Source organism: Xiphias gladius, chromosome 15 (genome assembly GCF_016859285.1).
Source record: "Xiphias gladius isolate SHS-SW01 ecotype Sanya breed wild chromosome 15, ASM1685928v1, whole genome shotgun sequence".
In the NCBI taxonomy this organism is placed as follows: Eukaryota; Metazoa; Chordata; class Actinopteri; order Istiophoriformes; family Xiphiidae; genus Xiphias; species Xiphias gladius.
In genome coordinates, this window is record NC_053414.1 from 4,623,585 (window position 1) to 4,646,496 (window position 22,912).

The window sequence follows — 22,912 nt, forward strand, 5'->3', positions numbered from 1 at the left end:
TTGGACTATCTAAGTTTCCTGATTCTGTGGCCTGCCCCAGAAATTTATTGAACGACTCCAGCTTGTGCAAAAATACTGCTGCCAAGGTTCTCACAAGAAGATACTGTTATTGACTGTCTTTTAATTGATTTTGCATTGGCTTTTAATTGAGCTATTTTGTTATGTATTTTATTTGAGGCTCCTATAACTGTCTCTAACTCACGTTGTAAACTCTTTTTTTTGCTAAACTGTTATGTAAATAAAGATCATTATTATTAATAGATGCAGCGTTACAGCCCGATCCCACATAAAATTTTTATGAAAACATTGAGTGAAATCAGTGTTTTACATATTTAAAATTCTACAATGCATCTTCGAAGGGCGCGAGAGTTGTGGTTTGTAAAGTTTTGTTTTCTAACAAATGTAAAATCGTTACAGCCAAACCCAGGCTCCTCTACATTGCCAAAACAGTTTGGGATTAGGATTAATAAATACCTCAACATAGCAAAATAAAAAAAATAAAGTAAACCAGTGAAAGGTAGCCCTGCAGTAGAGCAGCACAGAAATACTGCTGGTCATTGATTCATGATTTCAATTTGCAGGGATATTGCAAAAAGACAAGAGTGTTTTGCTTTCGGCTGTCATCCTTTTACCTTTGTCCCCTTGATGGGAATAAAAAAAAAAGGTAAAAAAAAAAAATGTTTTTAAAGTAGAAAAAACAAATCAGATGTTCAGATGTATGGCCGAATCAGGAATCCCAGCGATATTAAAATGCCACAGACCAATTTATAGTTCTCATCATCGGCGCTCATAAAGTGGTATTACGGGCTGAGCGGAGGAGGAGCGGGTGGGGCCTGGCTGGGAACACAGAGGCAGACTGTGGTCACTGACCGGGGACTCTCCTGGCTTTTATTCTACTCGGATCAGACCGCATGTCTGACCCAGGGGTGCGCCCGCTGCCGGGAGCAAACCGCGCTCATTTCCCCGATATCTGACAGATGGATGCCGTCCTGTCGTAGGGGAGGAGGATGAAAAAATCGCCTGATATGCTTTTTGGCATTTTCGCTCACAGCCTATTTGTGAGAGGCAGCGGCGGCTTGGCCCTTTCTTTATTATAGGGAACGAGATCTCCGCGGTTAGCTATGTGAAGAGCAGATCGCCTGATAATTCTCATCTCGCGACCCTGAGGAATAATTATGAACAACGCGCAAGATATGTCGCCCGATTTCGTGTTGATGCGCCTGGTTTCCGCGGCCGAGGACGACCGCTTGGACGCAGAAAACGGGAATCTGCCGCCGGGAGGAGTGGTGGCAGGGCTGGGGAAAGAGGTCCTGGCTCACAGCGGCGTCAAAGCGGGGTTGGATATAAGCCGAGATCCGACGGCGGGCCTAGAGCATCCCAGCAGCCGCCTGAACAAAGCCCCGCCGAGCGGCGAGGGCACGGCTGCACCTGACTCCGGGGGGACGGAGAGCCGAGCCCCGCTGTCCGCGCCTCCGGCGCCGCAGAGCCCCATGGAGGCCCAGGGCTTCGACTTCGCTCCCAGCCCTGGCCTGCGGCCTCAGCTGCTGGTCTTCTCAAATATAATGCGGAACGGAGAAGGGATTTTAGAATTAGACCGTCGAAATCAGCCGAGGGACGCTCTGGGCTTGGACCAGAGCCCGGGGTCTGGCTGCTCCGGCCCGGCTGTCAACAACAACACCCTGGGTCCCGGCGACGTTCAGCAGCAGCAGAACCTGCTGGACCGGACGTGGGGAGCGCAACCGTCGGTCTCAGTATCCGCGGAGATGCAGGGAGCTGCGGAGCTCTGCCGCCGACATCGACTCATCACTACCCCGCCCGAGTGGCCCCTGTTGTCGGAGAGATCCAACCCTCTCACCGTGATTGACTCTAAATGGGGCTGCGCCACCAGGGACCGAGAGGGAGCCGTGTTCGAGCTTGCCCGGCGGTTCGGGGAGCTGGGGGTCGGCGCGGTACCCAAGATGCTGTTCAACGCAGGGGAGCTCCCGCAGTGTTCGTGCCAGGGTGCACACGGGCCGGTAGGAGGGGGAGTAGAACCCGGCGATGACCCCACAGAGACCAGCGATGCTTTGTTGGTGCTGGAGGGGCTGGGGAGCGGGGATGTTGCCGGGCTGGGCATGGAGGAGTGCCCGGACGATGAGACGGATGGTCAGAACGGACGCAGTGAGTTTCTGCTCAGCAGGAAAAGGGAAATAGTTCAGAAAATGTCTGGGGCTTTCTCCATCAGCACTTTCCAAGAGGAGCTGAGGAGGCAGGTGGAGGGGATGGCCCCGGCGGCGACCCAGGCGGCGGCAGCGGCGCATCTTGGCGCGCAGGTGTGCAGCCTCCACGGGAGCTCAGCCAGCCGGCTGTCGCAGGTAAGCTCCGGGGACTCAGAGGTCGTCGCCCAGGTTCCAGCCGTGTCGCCGTCCCCTGCACCGGTACAGAGCTCACCCTGGGCCACGAGCCCCAATCCGAGCCAGGCGTCGACACCCAGGAGGCGGCCGGAGCGGTGCGCCAGCGCGCCGCGGACTCCCACGGGCCGGGCGGCCGGTGGGGAAAAGACGCTCAAAGTTCCGGGGAAGTCCAAAAAGGGCTCGTTAAAGATCCGCCTGAGTAAACTGTTCCGGACTAAAAGCTGCAGCGGCTCCAATCACCTCCTGGACAAGAGGCCCTCGGTGACCTACTCGGTGTCTTCTGCCGGGAGTCTGGTGGACATGGCGAGCGCCGCCGGTGCTGAGCAGGACGCAGACAGGTGAGCGGCCACACGTGGACCTAAACGGTCCAACGTCCGTCCGAAAGGGGCTCGGGGCGTAATATACCTATTTCCCATTCTCGCTGAGAGGAGATTAAACTAATTCTGCATGGATAACGCACGGAAAACCGTCCCGGGCGAGAATTCAAGGCCAAGATCTGAATTGTTAATAAATCAGCGAGTGAATGTAGAACAGCTTATATATGTCTTATAATTTAAAAATGAAACATTCATGCTTTTACTCCCACCCGGCCTGTAGGGCTACTTTTTTCCTTTTTTTTCCTCTTTTTTTTAACCTAAAAACGCCCAATTCACCGCGAGTTCGGAAGTTGTGAATGAGGCCAAAGTAAAGGTTCTCGGGACACAGGTCAGGAGGTTGAAGCACGAAAAACAGAAACCGTCCGTCTTCCAAAACAATTGGAAGTCTGTGACATGAGGAAGCTGCTAGAAAAAAGAAAGAAAGAAAGAAAATAGAGAGAGAGAGAGAGAGATGTGATGGGCTGTAAAAGCATCCGGCAACTCATTTTGAATCCAGTCACTGGGTTCAATGTGCCTGATGAAGTCTCATTCAGAGTCCAGACGCGTTGATTCCTCTCCAAGTGATTTGCGCTCTGCCACGGACAATGAACGCTTTATGAACGTGGTCATTGTTTTCCTACTGGCCCGGGCGAACCTGCTTCGGCCGGCACCTTTGTCGGCCTTCTCCCCGCCGTCCAAGAACTCCCCGGGGGCTGTCGCCATCCGTCCTCCTCGCTGCCCGGCCGTCGCTCACGGCAGCACACCGAAGGAAGGCTGGGGTCAAGACACATTGACTGCCAGAGAGCACCAAACAGACCCCCCCAAAAAAAAGAAAACAGCTGGATCCAAATCCTGAAAAGCGAATTCTCTGAACCTCTGCAGCTACTAATACGTCTTCTCTGAACTCTAACTCACATTTCGTGTTCTTCTTCTCCTCCTTCTGCCTTTCCTTCTCCTTCTTCTCCTTCTCCTTCTTCTCCTTCTCCTTCTCCTTCTCCTTCTTCTTCTTCTTCCTCTTCCTCGGTCTCTTTTGGTGTCCGTCCTGCAGCCACAACCAGCCCAGACTGACCAGGGCCCACAGTGCCTTCTGCCCTGCCTCCCTCTCTGCCTCCCTCTCTGCTTTCACGGGTAAGACCTGCTTTGCTGCTTTGGCCAGAGCTCTGGCCCCCCCAGCAACGCTTTCTTTCCTGGGCAAAAAGCCCCCCCCCCCTCGGCACTGCACCGTAAGACTCAGACTCTCCAGTAGGGCTGAAACTGGAGACTACTTTCTAGATTGGTCTGATAATTTCATCTATAAAATGTCAGAAAATTGTGAGAAATGTCCATCGGAATTTCCTGAACCCACATGTGATTCCCTCAAATTGCTTATTCTTCCAATCAACAGTCCCGAAACCCGAGATAATTCAGTTTGCTGCCACGTGAGTCAGAGAAAAAGCGGCGAGTCAGTCTTTGTGCTAAGCTAGGCTAAACACACCCTGGACCTATTTCTTGACTGGAACATGGCTGCATGTTTCCTGAAGTATCAAGACTGGCCCTTTAATACACATTATCGTTTACTCAAGTGATAGAATTGGATGTAACTGGCATTTATGAACGGTGTGACCCGACACCACTAATCAATGGGGCTGGCTATCATCTGAACTGTTGAGTGTCTGCACCGATATCAAAATGGTGCGTTTTCAGATAAAATGTAAAAAAAACCCCTTTTTTATCCAAACAACAAAATGAGCCAAACTTCTCGCGTGTTTCGTCTCAATGCGGAGAAGTTTCACAAGGGCTTCTCCCGAACTGGGCCAAATTATTGTCTCAATCAGGAAGGATGTGGTCAAAAAAAAACCAAACGAACAAGACTGATAACGTGTCAAAGCAATTCAGGGTGAACTCTTCAGTATTCGGCAGTTTTCTGCTGCACCGGAAAAGTACTGAAGGTCAAAACCCGGCCATCAAAACCACCAAAGTGACTCATTAGCAGAGTATGGAGCCTTTTTTCGTATTTCACTATTATGCATGTCCATTTTAGATTAAAGAAACGGTGAGTTTGACGAGAAGTTTGACACCGCTCTCGTACGCCAGGAAGTGGTCAGCTCAGCACCGAGTCCGGAAATAAAGGGGAAACCCGCAAACAATAAATGAGAAAGAAAAAAAAACGGCAAGTTGTGGATTCGGTCGTCTCTGCAAGAAGGCAAACCGGCGTATTTCCAAAAAGCTGACCAGAAAAACAGGCAGGACTTGAGCTGCGAAAATGCCACACGCTGCAACCTCTCGGCTGTTCTCAGCCAGTCAGACTGTGTAACTGGTGCACCAGACAAGACAAGACTAGATTTAGCACAGAAAGGCCTGTGGGTACGGTGAGAGCGGTGCGGAGGTCTGCAACTCCGTCGGCAGAAAAACATTTAGCTGACTTTATGAGAATCAGCCCACAACACCTCCACAGGGCTCAGAAATACATTCTGGTGTCCCACATTTCCTCCAGATTTGGGCTTTTGCTAAATGTACTTCTCGTAAAATGAAGATTTTTGTAGTTATAGGAGTTTAATGAACACATGCTCTGCACAGGGCTAACCACCAATTAGACAGAAACATTAAAGCTGCACCAGCCGGTGCTTCGTGCCGGTGGTCCCTCCGGAGCGGGGGCGAGTTATTTGAAATCCCGGGGACTTCAGAACCCAGAGGTCCTGCACGCAGCACGCTCATGTTTACCAACCCAGCCGGTCTGTGATGTTTCACGGCCGAGAAAAGGAGGCCAAGGAGATGATAGAGGCCGAGAGTCTGACGTGGGTGAGTCCAGTTTTTCTCTGCCGCTAAGGAGACGGAGGGGATTTGGCTCCTAACGTTTGGTTTCTCGTTTCTTTTCCTGCCAGTAACTGCAGAATTTCACTTTGGTAAACAGTGAATCTGCAGCATCTCAATTAGCGGCGATGGGATGTTCTTCTTTATTGCAGTGATTTAGGCTGATTAGCTGGGAGTAATTTTCCATAAACATCCTGCCTGATGCAGCTTTAATGGCACTCTGCAGCACAGGCAAAACAGCACACAATGAAAGACACACAAGCCAGGGACCTTTTCCATCTCCCTGTTCTGTCTGCGTCTTTATTTCACTTTCTTCTGTCACTCTTTACCCTCTCCTTTCCTTCCCTTCCCCTCTTTTCCCTCATCTGCCTCTCTCCTGGCTGCAGGTGAGACTGTTTCTCTGGTGGATGTGGACATTTCGCGGCGAGGGGCGACCACACCGCACCCCCCAACGCCTCCCCCTCCTCCACGCCGAAGTCTCAGTCTGTTAGGTACTTTTTTCTCCTTCCAGTTTGTCTTTTCGTCCGTTTCTCCTCCTCTTGTTCATCCACACACACACACACACACAATGGTTTAATATGTAAGATGATAAATATGGCAGCAAGAAAGCAGATGAAACCAAATCGTCCTTTCTAAGCCTCAGGTTACAGGCTCTACTTTATCCTGTCTAAGTTTATGATGAAAAGGAAGCTCTGGCAGTTTTCTCTTAACATTTCTATCTCAGTCAAATTCTTATTTATCAATTTCGTTTTCTGTCGTTACATTTCTGGAAACTCAGACACAGACAAGTTTTTGTAATCTGCCATAATCTGATTGGAGAAGCTTTGAAAGGTCAGCTGCAAACTACATATTTAATTTGAAAAATGGATGCGATGACTCTGTCGATGGCATGATGGCAGAAGGAAACTGTTTTCCTCTCTTCACAGGAAAACAATCTTTACCAGGGGGAAAGAAAACACAACCTTTTTTGTTCTTGTTTGGATTTTTAGGGACTGATTTGTCTATTTTTTTTATTTGTTTTTAACCTATGTTGGTTTTGTTTGTGGTGATGCAGCAGTTTGAAAATACTGACTGTTGGACAGTTGATGCAGCTTCAAGCTGAATATAAAGATGTTCAGATTAACAAACTACGCTAGGATCAATCACTCAGTGGGGGATTCCCAATATAGGAGACTGTACCCCTACGGATACATGAACAGAAAAGATAAAATTACAAACAATTAGACATGGAAAAAAATTACTGAGTGTTTCTTCCTCCCCTCATCTCTAATTTCAAGGCCATTCTCTGACCTTTCAAGTTCATTTTTTTTTTTTTTTTTTTGCTCCAAGCCTCTAATATTTTCTGACCCACATATGGAGCCGACTTAAGCACCCTTTTGGTTTGCATTAAAAGATAAGGTTGGTGATGTTCTGTGTTTTTATTACCGTTAACAAAGACCAGAGCCAACAATTTCTTACTCGATTTCTCAATGCTATCTTTTCCAAGCCCGTTGGCTCCGACTGAAGATGTAAATCTGTAAAAACGGGTCACAGATATATTTTTAAAAAAGGCTCAGTCTTTTCATAAAATAGCTGCAAACTGATTTTTTTAGTAAATGTCACTCAAACAGGAGGAAATAGTGCATTTGCTGGGGACTATTTTCAGCGGTGACTTAATCCACATTCGGCGTTTTACAGAGTATTTGGGGCAGCGTGATGGTGTGTGTGTGTGTGTGGGACTGAGATAAACTACAGTGTGTGTTCATGGTAATGGAGGGACATGTCACCCAGCGCAACAGTGCGGCTCACTGATGTGTTTTTAATAGTTTTTGGAAACAACGGAGCTCTGTGGCTCAGAGGAATAAGCTCTATCCGGCTTTGAACACACACACCTATACCAACTACCTGTTAGTGGTCAGAAAGGGGCAAGGGCACCAGATTCATTTCAGAAGCGAGGGCGGGGGGGGGCATATTGGGCAACCCATCCGTTGCTTCGCTTTTTGAGTATATGGCTCTCCAGCGAGCTCACTGGGGGGAGGCCGCCCCTCTCACCGGCCCGCCGCCCGCATCCGAGGGGGCGTCGCTGGGCGTGATAGGCAACGCGGCGCTGCACCGAGCTCCAGACACGCAGCTGAACACGAGAGAGGCGCAGAGACGGGGTTAGGTTCTCTCCAAGCCTGCACTTGAGCATGCGGCAGTAAATTGCAGTGTCTGAAAACGAAATGACGTCACCGCCAGCAGCTTGCAGACACAGATGAATTATGTCATCAGAGCGCTAAAGCATCAACGGGCTTTTTATGTCATTTCAGACATGTTATTTAAAACCGTCGTCGATTTCATATCGCCCCGAGATTTCAGGCAAAATCTTGTTAAATGTGGTTAAAATTAGGTTTACGCTCTACAACCACTCTAGGAGCAACTGGCATGTGGAGGCATCGGTGAAAACGCACACGTGTCTTGTGTGTAATGGCAAACTTTGCTTTTGGCAGGAGGGAGGCTGCTCTGCAAAATGCGCCTAAACCTGCTATGATCCCAAATATCCCTCATGCGTGACAATGCTTATTCTGGTAATCACAGCACTAACATGTCTCATCGTAGCGAGCTGCACACCTGAGTCACTTCCCCCGCACCAGGCCACTGACACACTTCCGAGACAAACGTACTGATGCGAGGCAGACAGAGAGTAGGTTCTGAAACTCTCTCCGCCTGAATGACTCTCTCAAGCTCATGTTGCAAGAGGTCTCCGGTGGTGAACTGAGCCTTGGCTCTGTCGGTCCCTCCCTTTACTCTGCGAGCCGAACGTTTTACATCTTACTGTCGGTCCCCCTCGTTACACGATGTCCTCTTTGCTTGGGTGAAAATTTGAATATTCTTCACATTTTGTGTTTGCCTGCTTTATTGTGAGGGCTTGGGGGGAGGGCGCCATGGCCCCTTGGCCCCACTACTTCCAGCACCCTTGGGAAGAGGTGTAGTTTTATAAAATCGGTGGACTGAGGCTTTCTGTCTGATGGCCTTGAAAATGATATTTTCCTTCCTTCCTTCCCTTTTATCTTTCCTTTCTTCCTTCCTTTTTGTTGTTTTCACCCTCTGTCGTACTGTTTCTTTCCCTTCCTGACACTTTCTTTGTTCCCTTGTTTTCCTTCTTCCCCCTTCCTTCCATTCCTTGCCTTTCCTCCCCTCGTTTGCTTCCTCCCCTCCCTCCTCACTCTCTCCTTTCCTTGTTGTCCTTCCTCCAGACGACATAGCCGGGCCTCAGCCTGGGCCTTTCCTAGTGAGTGTTATGGGCGCCTCCCTGCAGTCCCTCCCCCTGCCTCTCCCTCCTCCTCCTCCTCCCTCCCACGCCACCATCCAGCACAGTCTCAGCCTCAATGGTAAGACACGTTGGGGAAGCGGGGGGTTGGCGGGGGGCTGGGGGTTGACCAGTCATCTCCTCCACACTCTCATTTGAATGAACTCAACCGGTGTTGATCGTATGATAGCTGCATGTTGATGTTAAAAATGCTTCATGTTGGACCTTTAATTTGTTGATTTAGACGCCTTCCTCCGGGCCCTGCCTCACTCAACCCCATCGCCGGCTGACGCGCTACCCCCCACCCGACAGGCTCCACCCCCCATGCTGTGCGCCCTGCGTCGGTCTGAGGCCAGCAACTTCACCGCCAGTCTGAGGGAGCTGGAGAAGGTAAGATGTCACCAAGTATTAAGGGCCAAGGGTCGGTTAGCATTTACCTTCACTATACACGTCAGCGCCCAGAAACCACCCAGCAGATTAGTGGATTAACCAGTTAGTTGGTCGACAGAAAATTAGTTGCCAACTTTGGTAACTGATTAATCATTTAAGTCTTTTCTTAAAAATTCAATTCAATTCAGTTTTATTTATAAGGCTCCAAATCATAACAGAGGTTAATCTCAGGGCACTTTTTTATATAGAGCAGGTCTGGGCCATACTCTTTATAGTTATATTTACAGAGACCCAACCTTCCCCCGTGAGCAAACACTTGGCGACAGCGGCAAGGCCCTTTTAACAGGTAAGAAACCTTGAACAGAACGCGGCTCATGGTTGGCGGCCGTCTGCCCTGACCGGCGGGTCGCAGGAAGCGACAGGAGGAGAGAGGAGAGAGACGAGAAAGCACAAAACTACGAGCGAGAGAAGCCAAGTTAGTAACGAGCAATGATGGGATACGAATTGCGTACGGATGGAGGGGGAGAGGAGGAGAGAGAAAATCAAATCAAAATTTTACACCCAGAATTACTATTTATTTTAAATGAATTGCCAGGCTAATAAATAGATAATGAAAATAGACCCCCAACGCTGAAGTAATAACACCTTGCGCCAGGTTTCTTAATCAATTTAAATTAAACATACTGAATTTAGAGGAGGATACACATGAGCACAACACAAACTAAAATAATAATGGTCCTAAAATTAAAAAAAAAAGAAATTATAACTTTGACACACGGTCCCTCTTTAAGGCCAGGCCCCCCAAGATTCAGTAAGGAAGGGCCCGTCTTCGCTGATATTCCTCTTTACAGGCGGTTGATGTAAAGCGAACCTGGGGCCTTTGGGTCTCGTCAGGTGCAGCTTTGCATATACCTCACAGAGGTGACTGCGATGGCTATCTTAAACGAAAAAATCAAACGGCACCGTGGTAAACGGCATCCAGTAGCTTAAGCGTTGTGGCAGCAGCTGGAGCGCACAAGATGTCTCCATTATCCAGAGTTGACGGTGTACTAGATTGTAAAATGCTTTTCTTCTGTTTCCGTTCTAAACAAAACCCTAATACATGTAATTCTGTTCTCTGAATCTAGTAGATTTCCATTAAGAGTACAGATTGGAGTAGAAAAACCAAAGCTTAATGCTGTTGTAAAATGCAAACAGCTTGTCGACGCTTGTCTATTCTCCAAATATTGCGAAAACTATTTTCAAGCAAATTAGTCTTTGTTTTCCGTCAACGTCTAGAGTCTACGGCTTACGAAAGAATCTCGGTTGATCGGTTTGCTTGAATTTGGTTGTGACTCGACATCTGCGCTGGCGGCAGCAGAGGTTTCTGGAGAACGGTTAGGTTTCCCGGGGGCAGCTGTAGGGTCACCACCGTCGCGCGGTCTGTCTGCAAACCAGCGGGAACGAGAGCGGGAGCAGTAAGACTGGTTCTCACTGTGAATGGTTGTTCCCCTTTGGTGTCTCTGCCTGCAGTGTGGTTGGTACTGGGGTCCGATGAACTGGGAGGACGCGGAGATGAAACTGAAGGGGAAACCGGATGGATCCTTCCTGGTCCGAGACAGTTCAGACCCTCGGTACATCCTGAGCCTCAGCTTCAGGTCGCAGGGGGTCACGCACCACACACGCATGGAACACTACCGAGGTGAGTAACACACACACACACACACACACACACGTTTGTCCTTCTATACTTGTGAGGACTCCTAATTAGCATTATGCATTCCCTCGCCCCTAGCCCTAGCCTTGTTCATCACAGCTAAATGCCTGATCCCGGCCCTAACGAGGACCTGCGAAAATGTCCTCGCAGTGCAGAAATGTCCTCGCTACGATGGTTTAAAGCAAACACACACACACACACACGCAGAGGTCCCCTCGTTGACAGAGCGTATCCGTAGACCTTAATATTAAAATCCCTGTTATATTCAAACTGCCACGGGCGCTGACAGCAGGGCCGACAGCAGACGTCCGTGATACTACAAACACTCTTTGAACGCATGTGTTAAAACTAACAAAAACGTGTTATCAGTGGGTTTTTGAATGATGCTCGTTGTGTTCATTTTGACATTACCTCTGGTATCGTAATGACATTAACTTTGTCGGGAAGGTATATTAAACACAAAGATGTGTTTAGTATACATTACGTTCTGTCCTTTGCAACACATTTTGTGTTAAAAACCTAACCTTAAAACCTACACATCAAAGCATCAGGGTTTTTTGTGTTTTTTTGGATATTTTTGTCATTATGTGGTAGTGGTGGTAGATGTATAGAAAGAAAATCGGAGGAGATGGGTATGACACGTGACAAAGGTCCCCCGGCCGGGAACCGAGCCAATGGACGTCGCGGTTATGCGGTGCTGTTACTTAACACAGAATCAGTTCAAGACAATTAATTAATTTCATTTCATGAAATATCTCGCTATGTTCTTTTAGTATTGATACGTTACAATCCAAGAACACAGTTTTTTACGTGACAGTAAGATGGAATCATGCAAAATCACAAGGACCTTCCTGGATGCGTCTGGGAAAGGAGTAACTGACGGCAAAGCTCGAGTCAGCTGACACACAGATGTACACATAATGCGTTAAGCAGACCAGTATAACTCAACTCGTGTTGGGGGGGATGAAAAAGCACACAGACTGTTTTAAATCTAAAATACAGAACTCAATTTCTACAAAAACTGTTTGATTTAAAATGGACGACAATGACGCGTAAAAGAAAGCACTACACAGTAAATGTGTACATTTTCAATATAGTATAGGGAGTCTGCTTAAGACGTACGTGTTCTCACATGTACAGTCGGCGCTTACAGTTCATGCATAGAGTTGTACATTTTAGCCCATGGACTCCTGCAGACGTGCGGACGATGAAAATTTTACATCACGCAAACCCTTCTGACTGTAGGGAAGTTGTAATCAGAGCTTAATCCGCACCATCGCGGCTACATGCCCGACGTTTACCTATACTACAACCTAACCTCAACCTAAACCTCAACCTTGGAAAACAAAATGTTCTCGCTGTCCAAATAAAAAAGTCCTAAGTCCTCACTATCAGTCCAAAACTCAAAACTGGTCCTCGCAAAGATGGAAAGAAGTGGATAGAGGTGCAGGAGCACACACAAATACTTAAACAAGCACACACACACACTCACAACTCCATGCATGTCTTGCATATGTGTGCAACTATGCAAGCATAATACATGCTCTCAGCAAACTCTCCCTCTCTCTCTCTCTCTCTCTCTCAAACACACACACACACACACACACACACACACACACACACACACACACACATAATGCCCACAGAAACATGTGCATCCATATGCTGGTCATCCAACACTTCAGGCATGTAATATGGACACACACCACATATAGGACACGTTACCATGATGAGTCACAGAAGACTTCGATGCACACATGCAAGCCGACTCTACGCTAACATACATACTGTGTATGAGTTTGCCTGTAAAACCGTACTCCAGTACATTCGTGTCAAATCGTCTCCCACGCAGCGGATGAACAGTGGCATGGAGCACGATTGGTTCAAATCTAGCGCCCGCTGAACAACAAAACACGTACATGAGTGTTGATGTGACTGTCAAAGATGTGCTGACTATTAGGTCTTATACATCTAAGAGGAGCAAATGAAATTACCTTCAACATTTTGTCACAAGTCGACGAATCAACCAGGGGTCATTTTAGAGGTGCTACGATTCAAAGTAAACCAATGGAAGAACTTAAGTGGATGCAGATTTGCTCCGCTGAGGTGAAGATGCGTCCATGAGGGTTGAAAACGTTGCAACTTGGGTAAAGAACTTGTGTGTATTTCGAAGCTGTATTGAAGCACATGACTGTGCCTCATTAATGTAAAGAGACAAGAGCGAAAAATAATCACACTGCAAGGTGGCCAGTGGTGGAGGAAGGATTCGGATCATTTACATAAGCTTACGTAGCAAAACTGCAATATAAAGATACTACCGTTGCAAGGAAAAGTCCTGCATTGAAAATAAATGTCACATAGAAAAAAAAAAAGTAAGTCTTTTTAGCAAATTATACTCAAAGTATCGGAAGTTAAAGTCCTCAGAATGCAGAAAAATGGCCCTTGTGAGTGGTTACATGCATTATTATTACTGATGCATTCATGTGTAAGTAGCCTTTTCGTGTTTTGGCTGGTTGAGGGGCAGCAAACTTTTGGGGCCGCGAGATTATTGTCACAATTGATTAATCTGCTAATTATGTTGTCAATTAATCGTCTATTCCCTAAACCCTCAGAAAACAGAAAAAAAAACCAAGACAAAACACAAATTTCCGAGAGTCCAAGGTGATGTCAGCAAATGTCACATTCAAATGTACTGATTTATCCAACAAACAGTCCAAAGTCCAGAGATATTCAACCTATTATAATGTTGAGACAAGGAAAAATGGCAGTTTGTCATCATCAGTTTTCTGACGCTTTTGCTTAAAAATAACTTTAAACTATTAATCGGTTAACAAAATATTTGCCGAGTAACTTTCTGTTGATCAACTAATCAATGGCCTAATAATTGCGACTCCTCTAATTATAACTATTCAAAATGCCATTGGCTAGTTTAATCTATAACAGTGCATCATATTTCATAAACTCGTAATCTTTCCTGAATGGAAAATCTTAATCTGTAATATAACAAGTAAGTAGAGCTGTCAGATACAGTGGTGAAGTAAAAAGTAAGTACCCCAAATCTGTACCTAAGTACAGTACATGTAAAAGAAATTGAAAAATGGACTTGTTATTGTTAGTTTGCACTCTTGAATCTAGCTGACAGCTGCAGTTAACATCTGTACGTTCGATAAATTGCCACAGTAAAAAATTTGCTTTACCTCAAACTTTTGGTATGACATTGGACGAGTACTTTTAGCAACATTCAGAGTATTTTGTCCCTTAAAAAGACAGAGGAAAACGTGAAAACTTCCAAAGTTCAGGAAAATTTTCTTCCCCTACACTGTTTTTAAAGGCTTCGGGGTTTAAAATAGGCTTCTTTAATTTTACACAACAATATTTCCTGTCTCTATGATAACAATATATGATAGTTACTTTTGATAGTTAGACTTTTTTTGGACCATACAATACACAAAACACACTGACAACTAGAATGGCACTCAGCAGAGCGCAGATCTCTGCCAAGGCCAATGTGAAACAACATACACCAGACTTCAGAGAGAAAAATTCAAATTCATAGTAAATGATCTGGATCTGCCCCAAAATGTAACGAGTTCTTCCCTGGCGCACGCCCCATCTCTCCACCGAGTTTGGTTCAGTGGTTTTTGATTAATCCTGCCGACAAATAAACAGACACGGGAGAAAACATAACCGCCTTGGCCGAGGTGATAATTAGAGCGGAACAGCAGGACAACAAAAGAACTGTGCAAGACAAATTAGACCAAAAAAGTCAGCGTACATAAAGGAACAAAAGAGCAAAAATAAATTAGGAATAAACACAAACACGTTATAGAGATGCAATAAGGTCACGCTACAGTACTGAAGCATGAATAACTCACATAACACCACATGTGTATTTGCATACATGCCACATGTGTGACAAACGAACAAGGTGACTCATGAAAGATACATGTGTGACCGGGCAGACACGCACACACACACACACACACACACACACACACACACACACACACACACACACACACACACACACACACTCACATAGACATACATAGATGCGGCTCTACATTAATGAGTCACCATCATAAAGCTATGGAGTCATGCCTGGAAACACATTCATTATTCAGACGTGCAGTCCCGACTGACACAACACATTCACATCAACGCGATCACGTTTGCATGAACGCGTTGTGGCCTGACATGAATCGAGGGCGGAGAGGCTTTGAGGAAAACAACTTCTGAGCGGTCAACGGGAAGTCAACCCACACACACCAACGTATTCAGATGTGTCTTTTCACTCTGCATGTGTCTAATCACAGATGGGCTGGTTGTGGATAGTGGGCTTTCGGTCCAAATGGGAGGTTTTTACTCTGAAATCTTATACTAAACCTCCTTTTCGGGCCGTTTTTGAGCCGTGTTAGTGCCTTGGCGGTCGGTTCGTCGGCCCACCACTTTGGTGCAGACTCAGATATCACAACAATTCTTGGACGGATTGCCGTGAAATTAAATACAAATACTTCAAGTCCCCAAAGGATGAATCCTGCTGACGATTATTACATCCTCTGATATTTGACTGTTTTGGATGCCAAGCTGTAAAGACAGCTGATTGCTTTAGTATGAGTCCCTACATGGGGACAAGGCTGGATTACTAATTGGGGCCCTGAAGGCACTGGGCTCTCTGTGCGGCAATTATTTTGTGCGGTGTTAACTCAAATGGTAAAGGGCCTTAAGGTGGCTCCAGTCTGTGGCGTCTAGTACTACAGTCCTACGCTTGCGTTAAATAAATCCGTGATAGAAAAATGTAAATTTACAAATGTCAACATTTATTGCAATAAGCACAACACACATGACAGACAACATAAAGACCCTATTCACATGCAAAAGGTGGCTGATCACATACCTAAATAATACCTCAGACTTGACTGGGAACCGTAAGGACCAAAGGAAATCACACGAAGTTGTCGCGCTCATCACTGGAAAGCACCGCACTTAAATTCACAAGTGAATACACCCAGCAAACATATTTGGATCTGAGTCCTACCAGGGATCATGGCCATCAGTTGCCCCTGGAATAGGGTAGTGGCGAAACAAAACAAACAGAAAAAGCAAAAACAGTTGGTCCGCCCTCGAAAGATGCACTCTGGGATCTCTTCGTCCACAGGCCGCGCAAGACTAGATGGACTGACCAAACAAAACAAACCTTACAAACAAAACCAAATGGACAGCAAGAAACCGTGATACCATCACCCACATCGGTCTCTCACTCTCTGGCGTCGTCTCCGGCACCACCCAACACACCTAGCCATCTTTGCCTAGTGAGCAGACATCATCAGGAACATCATTGCATGCCACTGGTTACATGCATTTTACCTACCTATTGCTGAGGCCTTGTAAAAAGGGGCCCTGTGTCAAATCTAGTTGTAATGTAACACCTTAAATATTTCACTTGATACTATGCATATGCTTTGCTTATTTCTAAACAAATGTGTGTTTCAAGGATTAGCCACAGGCATTTGGGGATAAATACACTTATCTGTACAGCACATTAATTAGTGAGCTGGTTCATTTTTGCCCCAGGCCCCCCGGCAGGTCAATGTTACCCTGCATAGGGAGTTGTGTTTTGATGCTGTCCAGTGGGAACCATGTGCAGTATCTGCATATCTGGTTACTATTCTGTATAAGTTTCCATATACACTGAAGGATTTTTTTTTTTAACCTAAATTCTGTTGATCTTCATGTTATTATTGAAGAACAAACAAAGACCTTGGTGTCTGTGAGGTACACATTAAAGTACTGATACAACTTTATATATCTCAGCCTCTATATAAAGGTTCTGGTAATGCCTCTGCGATGGGTTTTATAAGCAGTCCACTTTGCCCCACTTTTCAACAACAGTTGATTGTTGAATTCTCAGAACATGTGTGAGTCTTTCCATATCATACGTCCCCTAAACAATGTCCAGCCAGTGTCTCGGAGTACGGGGGGTCGTCTTCACGCCATTTCCTTGTGCTCGCGTTTCTTGGTCACCGCTAATACGACTTTAACTTGCTGTCGGCCCTTGTGTTGCGTACTTTCTCGTGCCAGATTACCCGAATACAGCACCCCGCACGTCTTGGGTAATTCGTAGCCTAATATCACTTTCAGCTCTACCCATACATCGTCGCAATGCTCTCTCATGGTGTGGATGAGTGTGGTCTGCATTTTTCTCACCACACGGCCTCAGGCATGGCAGTTCTGTAGATGAAAATCTACTTATAGTCTGGGGAGTAGTGAAGAATCTGACTATATTTTTCAGACCAATTCCTTCCACAACCAGGAGCTGGTGGTTGTTGGTTGTACCTTAGTTATATTTTATCAGTCATCTTTAGATATTTGTATTTTGAGCTCTGTTTCTCACTTATCTCTAAAATACGATGCAGAGCTCCCACCCCTCCACTTCAAACTTTGATAAAACAATGAAGCGCGTTACACGGTGTCACAATCGCTCAAGTTGGCTCAGAAAGGAAATCTGGTTTTATCTCTTTCTCAAAATGATCCCTAACTGGCAAGTACCTAAAAAATCTTGGTCCTCCAAATCATGTTCTTTCTTTAAGCTTGAAAACTCTTCGTTTTTCCCCTTTCAATTATCGTGCTAATTGCTGTAATGCCCCTGTCTGCCCATTGCTCAAGCCTTTGACCAAGGGTCCTTGGTTTGAATTTGGAATCATAAGCCATCAAACTGAGAACTTTTACCTCCCTCTCCAAGTTACATTTCCAAAGTGGACACTGATGGATCAAATGCTCCCGTATGGTTTGACAAGGTTGTTCTACTTCTTAATAAAATATGTAAAAAACACCGGATTGTCTCATAAACGCCTTGTCACTCAAATGAAAACAAGCGGGAACGATTTGATGTGCCGGTGAGTGTTTTAAAGTGGTTGAGAGATGCCCATTTTAGCAGCTTTTGTACTGTATCTGTCATTACAGCTGCTTCCAGACCAGAGAGCCATAGACTGGGCTGACTTATACCTGAGTCAGACCTCAGTCCCAGAAACAATGACTCCTCTGAGACTGTACTCACTTGAGGCCCAATTACATGCGTAAATGTCTGACTTGACTTGAGCCTCGAAAGCAAAAACATTTAGGTCTCAAGTTTTAACCTCACCCTGCCCTGAAAACCTGGAATGAATGATGTCATGAAATGGGATCTTTCGCTCCGTTATGTGATGGATGCTGGGTCCGGACAGGTTGAAGGGTCGTTTTGGATAATGGCTGAGGATGAAAATGCTATTTCAATAGCCGAACCAGTCAGGGATTTTTGAAAGAGTTACAAATATCGAACATTTCAGTATTTTAAATAAACACATACTGTAACAAAAAAAATTTTGATATGGATATGAGCATTAAAGAATTATGACCAAGATATTTCCTGAGGTTGACATTTTACACTCAAAAAACAAACTTTGTCCACTCAGGTGGAAATCCAGGCCTGGAAAGAAGTTTCATGGTCTTTATTTATGCCTAGATGTGAGACATGACATCAACATTAAAGATGCATGCATGTTTTTCCCAGAAGTAAACATCTTCCAGGAAGTTAAAGTCACGACTTGACGTCCCAGCTTGGAGCTGCACAAGTCGTGGTAAATAACCAACCAGTAGAACTTCCTTTTTGTGCAGCTCTCCTTTTGCGCACCACCCTCTTAGGGCTGTCCACTTAGATCTGTTTCCACTGCTCAGCCAATCGGAATCAAGCCCTTAAAAAAGCCATGTATTCAAGAGTAGAGCGGCAACAGGGGAAACTTGTGGATCTGACTTTGAATATCCTCCTCAAACAGACACTAGAGGATATGACTCGGAAACATTTGCTGTGACACAAATACAAAACTGCTCTGCAAAAACCAGCCAGCATGTACAGGGAGATCTGACCTGTTTACTGTAATGATACAGATGTTTCATCATTAATGTGGAAATGATTTATAGATGATAAAAGGCTACATGTGATACATAAAGAAAAACATTTATTGCCGCCTCCAGGGACGTTCAGCCTGTGGTGTCACCCGAAGTTTGAGGACCGTTGCCACTCGGTGGTGGAGTTCATCGAGCGAGCCATCATGCACTCCAAGAACGGCAAATTCCTCTACTTCCTCCGCTCCAGAGTCCCAGGTAAAATATAGGTCATGTATCCGCACGCAGCACCAGCCGATCAAAAATGGATGTGAGCTGCCACTTAGTGGGAAGTGCCTCGGATAGAAGAGGAGGAATAGATCTAACCGTCTCTAGGCCTGCGTTTAGCCTGTGAATGATTTATGATTGTGAGAAGGCAGCAACGCATGTGACCGTTTTTGACGCATCGCACGGCATGTTTGAATGTTGAAGACACACAGCCAATTTACGTGTCTTAAATATGTATACGTACATATAAGCTTGTGCATTTGCATTTCTCATATCCGCCCAAATACCCACAGCAGTGCAGTTTACAGCCATTTAATGCATGTTTACGTGTCGTCAGGTAGTAGTTAAGTGTGACCCACATCTGAAAAAGCCCAACATGCAGCGCATTTAGCCCACACTTGATTTATCCCATGCCGGTCCAGCCGTTGGCGGTAATGGACCTTTAAACTGGATTTACCACTGACAGTAATCAACAAACGCCAAGAAGTTGAAATTGGATTCCATGTAAATATTATCATTCATCTCCAAACATTATACAGTTATAGCGGTACTTCCGCAAGTAGCTCTTACTTTATGCTGCAAATCTATCCATCATGACATTGTCAACGTGGATATTAAATATCATAATGTTCTTTTATCACTGATTTTTTAGAAATATGTCAGATGGAAACCTTTCGAAGTAATGTCATGTCGTGTAACTTTTATGTGCAGTAGGCCAACCTGCTTCTAAATAACCCCATTTGATACCTTTATTAATTATACCACACTGAACCTGCCGCCATAAATGCTCACTATAGCGCCAAATGTGCATTAATGCACAGGTGAAAATGGTCGTCAATGAATGCACGATTTCCTCCTGTATGATCGACGTTGATCAGTGTCCAGCTGTTTCACTAAATAACGGAGCCTTGTATGTGAATAAAACCATATATTTCGGAGCTAGTTTTTAAAGATTTGCGTCTTCAGTGGGAACCAATGGGCTTGGAGCTGAGAGCCACAGACAGAGGAGGCGAAGTGAAAAAGCATTGTTAGATGGTTTTGGTCTTTTTTGATGGAATTAGTTGACAATAATAGACATATAAAATAATAACAGACTTACTCTTTAACAGGAGATAAAGCTAATTAAGACCAAAAGGAGTACAAGTGTCTGTATGTGTGTGCGCGCGCGCGCGTGTGTGTGTGTGTGTGTGTGTGTGTGTGTGTTTGTGTGTGTGTGTTTTTCAGGTCTTCCTCCCACCCCAGTTCAGCTGCTGTATCCTGTATCTCGCTTCAGCAATGTGAAGTCACTACAGCACCTCTGTCGCTTCTGCATCCGACAAATTGTCCGCATCGACCACATCCAGGAGCTTCCACTGCCCAGGTACTCAGCTCCTATCAGCCACGTGACCTGTTAAATATCCACCCGCTGAAATGTGCACCTGGCGTAAACCATGACCAAACTGTGTAAGCTGTGAAGCATGACCACCATTTAAAAACGCAAAACTGAACCCTTGGGTCATCCAAAGTTTTTGACCAGGAGTTTGTCGAGAACCCTTAGATCTTAAAGAGGCTATGTTCATGCTACGTGTGACATCAAACATCAGGCTCTTTGCTCACAATTAAGCATAGTTTTTGTTGCTGTTTCTTGTTTTGTTTTTTTTGCTGCTTTTTAGCTCTTTAGCATTTTGAATAGTTGTGTTCCACTTTTCAAGCACATAAATCCGTCAGAGATGTTTGGAGTGAGCTTGTTGTTATGCTCAAAATTATGCAAAACTAATAAAATTGTCCTCAGGAGAATTAGTTTGCACCCATCCCAAAAGCTCAACACACAGGGAGCCAGCTCTTGAAACAACTTCAAACGCTTTTGAAGATCCTCTGACTTTCCATCTAGCGCCATCACACAGGTCAAAGTTCTCACTTATCCCGTGACATCTACCATCTACCTGATGGATTGGCACAAACAGGCATTCATGGTTCCCAGATGCACCCGAATGACTTCGACTGCTGATTTTTTTTCTGTGCCCATCTTCACCTCTTTGCAGACCACTCATCTCCTACTTGAGTAAGTTTTATTACTACGACCCTGAGGAGGAGATGTACCTGTCAATCAAGAGCATCCGGAGGGCGGTGGGAGCAGAGCAGGAGGCCGAGTCGCAGACGTAGCAGCAGAGATCTTCTCAGCTCAAGTGAGTTAGTTCCTCACCACTGTAATCTAGTCGTTACACTCGTTCATTTTTTTTTTTTCTAAGCACACTGAAAACTTTCTGCTAAATGTCGTCCTTCACTTGCTTGTTAAAACTTTAAGAAAAAGAGTCTCACAAAAAAGGGATGAAAAAAGAAAACTGAGGCAGTCTGTCATAAGTGACAACAGACAAAACAATGAAAACTTTAAAAAAAATTCTATATCCTGATCATTTCCAGCTTTATCTGTTTTTTTTTGAGATTTTGCAAAGAAAGCAGTGGTTTCTTTAGCCAATTGGTTAGAGGGATGGTTTACCACTTTCTGAAACATGCATACCTGCCAACCAGCACGTCTAAAGCTCACTTCTAAACACGTTACATTTGGTTTGTTTAATCGGTGCAAACGCTGAGCAAGGCTAACCAAACAGCCTTCTTGTGGTAGCGTCATATTTACCGTACAGATATGTGAGTGGTATCGACCTTCTTATCCGACGGTAAACGGTATGAAAATGAAAGCGGGTAATTCCGAAAAATGACAAACTATTCCATCAAGATCTTCCTGTTTCTGCTACAGTTAAACACTGAAGAAAAAATGGCCAACGCGTACCTAAGTGTAAATGTTAGCTATTGCACTTAGTATAATGGGAAAACCTGTCCCGCTTTCGGGTGTGTTTCGGGTTGTAGCAATCACGACGAAGAAAATGTGTGTTGATCACGTGACAGCAAAACTTCATGTATATGATTTCTTTAATCTAGTAATGTGATGTTTTTAGTCACATGAACCCAGCATGGTTCAAGGAATGGCAATGGCTATGTGATGGTTTAGCCACTAAATGCACCACATAGCCATCCATGGAGACATTCATGGTCCCCAGAGGATGAATCCTACTGACTTTGGGGATCCCCTGACTTTTCCTCTAGTGCCACATTTGTAGTTTTTCAAGTGGAATATCTCAACAACTATTGGATGAATTGCTGTTTCATAATTATGTTCCTTGCAGAGTGAATCGTAATTTTCTTTTTGTATTTTTATATGTCCAGTACTTTGGTTTAAGACCAAATGACTGCAAAAATAATGACATTACTATCCTCAGCTGTACTTTGTCTTAAGTGCTAATTAGCCAATAGCATGCTAACCTGCTGATTGTCATTGTTAACATGTTGACACCTCATGTGATATTTCCTTCCAAACCTGTGTCTCTGCCTAGGTCTCTGAATGGAGGACTGATCTGTACTGGTCTGCCAGCCCTCCAGCATCAGCTGATCAGAGTCCCTGGAAATCTCTGTGTCCAGTTGGACTGGGATGGACCCGCCTCTCTGTTGATTTGGACTAATGAAAGGAGGGAAAGTGTTTGCAGTTGGATGATGGGAAAACTGTCGACAAGAAGTGCAGATGCAGAGGACCCAGCCTCGTCTTCGGAGGGACCGCAGAGATGTTCTCGCCTGCAAACATGTCGCTGGAAACAAAAGGAGAGCGTTAATTTTGAACTCGATTTTGCAAATTTCTTGAACCTGCTGAACTGGACTTTGAAAACACAAATGCACTGGTCAATTTGTACAACTGTTGTTTGCTGCCGTTTTTCTTGTTTTTCCTTCCATTCTGTCAAAATGAAGGTTTTTTGGATTAAAAGTTGCCCTCAGGATTGATATACACACTGAGGCAGGGCAACAGAGGCCTATCACGGAGCATTCGGACAATCGCAGTACAGGT

At 45.3% G+C, this 22,912-nt stretch overlaps 1 protein-coding gene across 1 annotated transcript; it reads left to right on the forward strand.

Annotated features, from left to right (window-relative positions):
* Nucleotides 1–1,175: 1,175 nt before the first annotated feature.
* socs7 (suppressor of cytokine signaling 7) lies at nucleotides 1,176–22,544 on the forward strand. The gene is made up of 10 exons (XM_040146765.1): nucleotides 1,176–2,731; nucleotides 3,798–3,877; nucleotides 5,926–6,030; nucleotides 8,755–8,889; nucleotides 9,052–9,197; nucleotides 10,710–10,878; nucleotides 18,904–19,032; nucleotides 20,266–20,401; nucleotides 21,063–21,206; nucleotides 22,410–22,544. Exons 1-9 carry the CDS (start codon nucleotides 1,176–1,178, stop codon nucleotides 21,181–21,183), a joined length of 2,577 nt encoding a protein of 858 aa, XP_040002699.1. The 3' UTR covers nucleotides 21,184–21,206; nucleotides 22,410–22,544.
* Nucleotides 22,545–22,912: the final 368 nt, after the last annotated feature.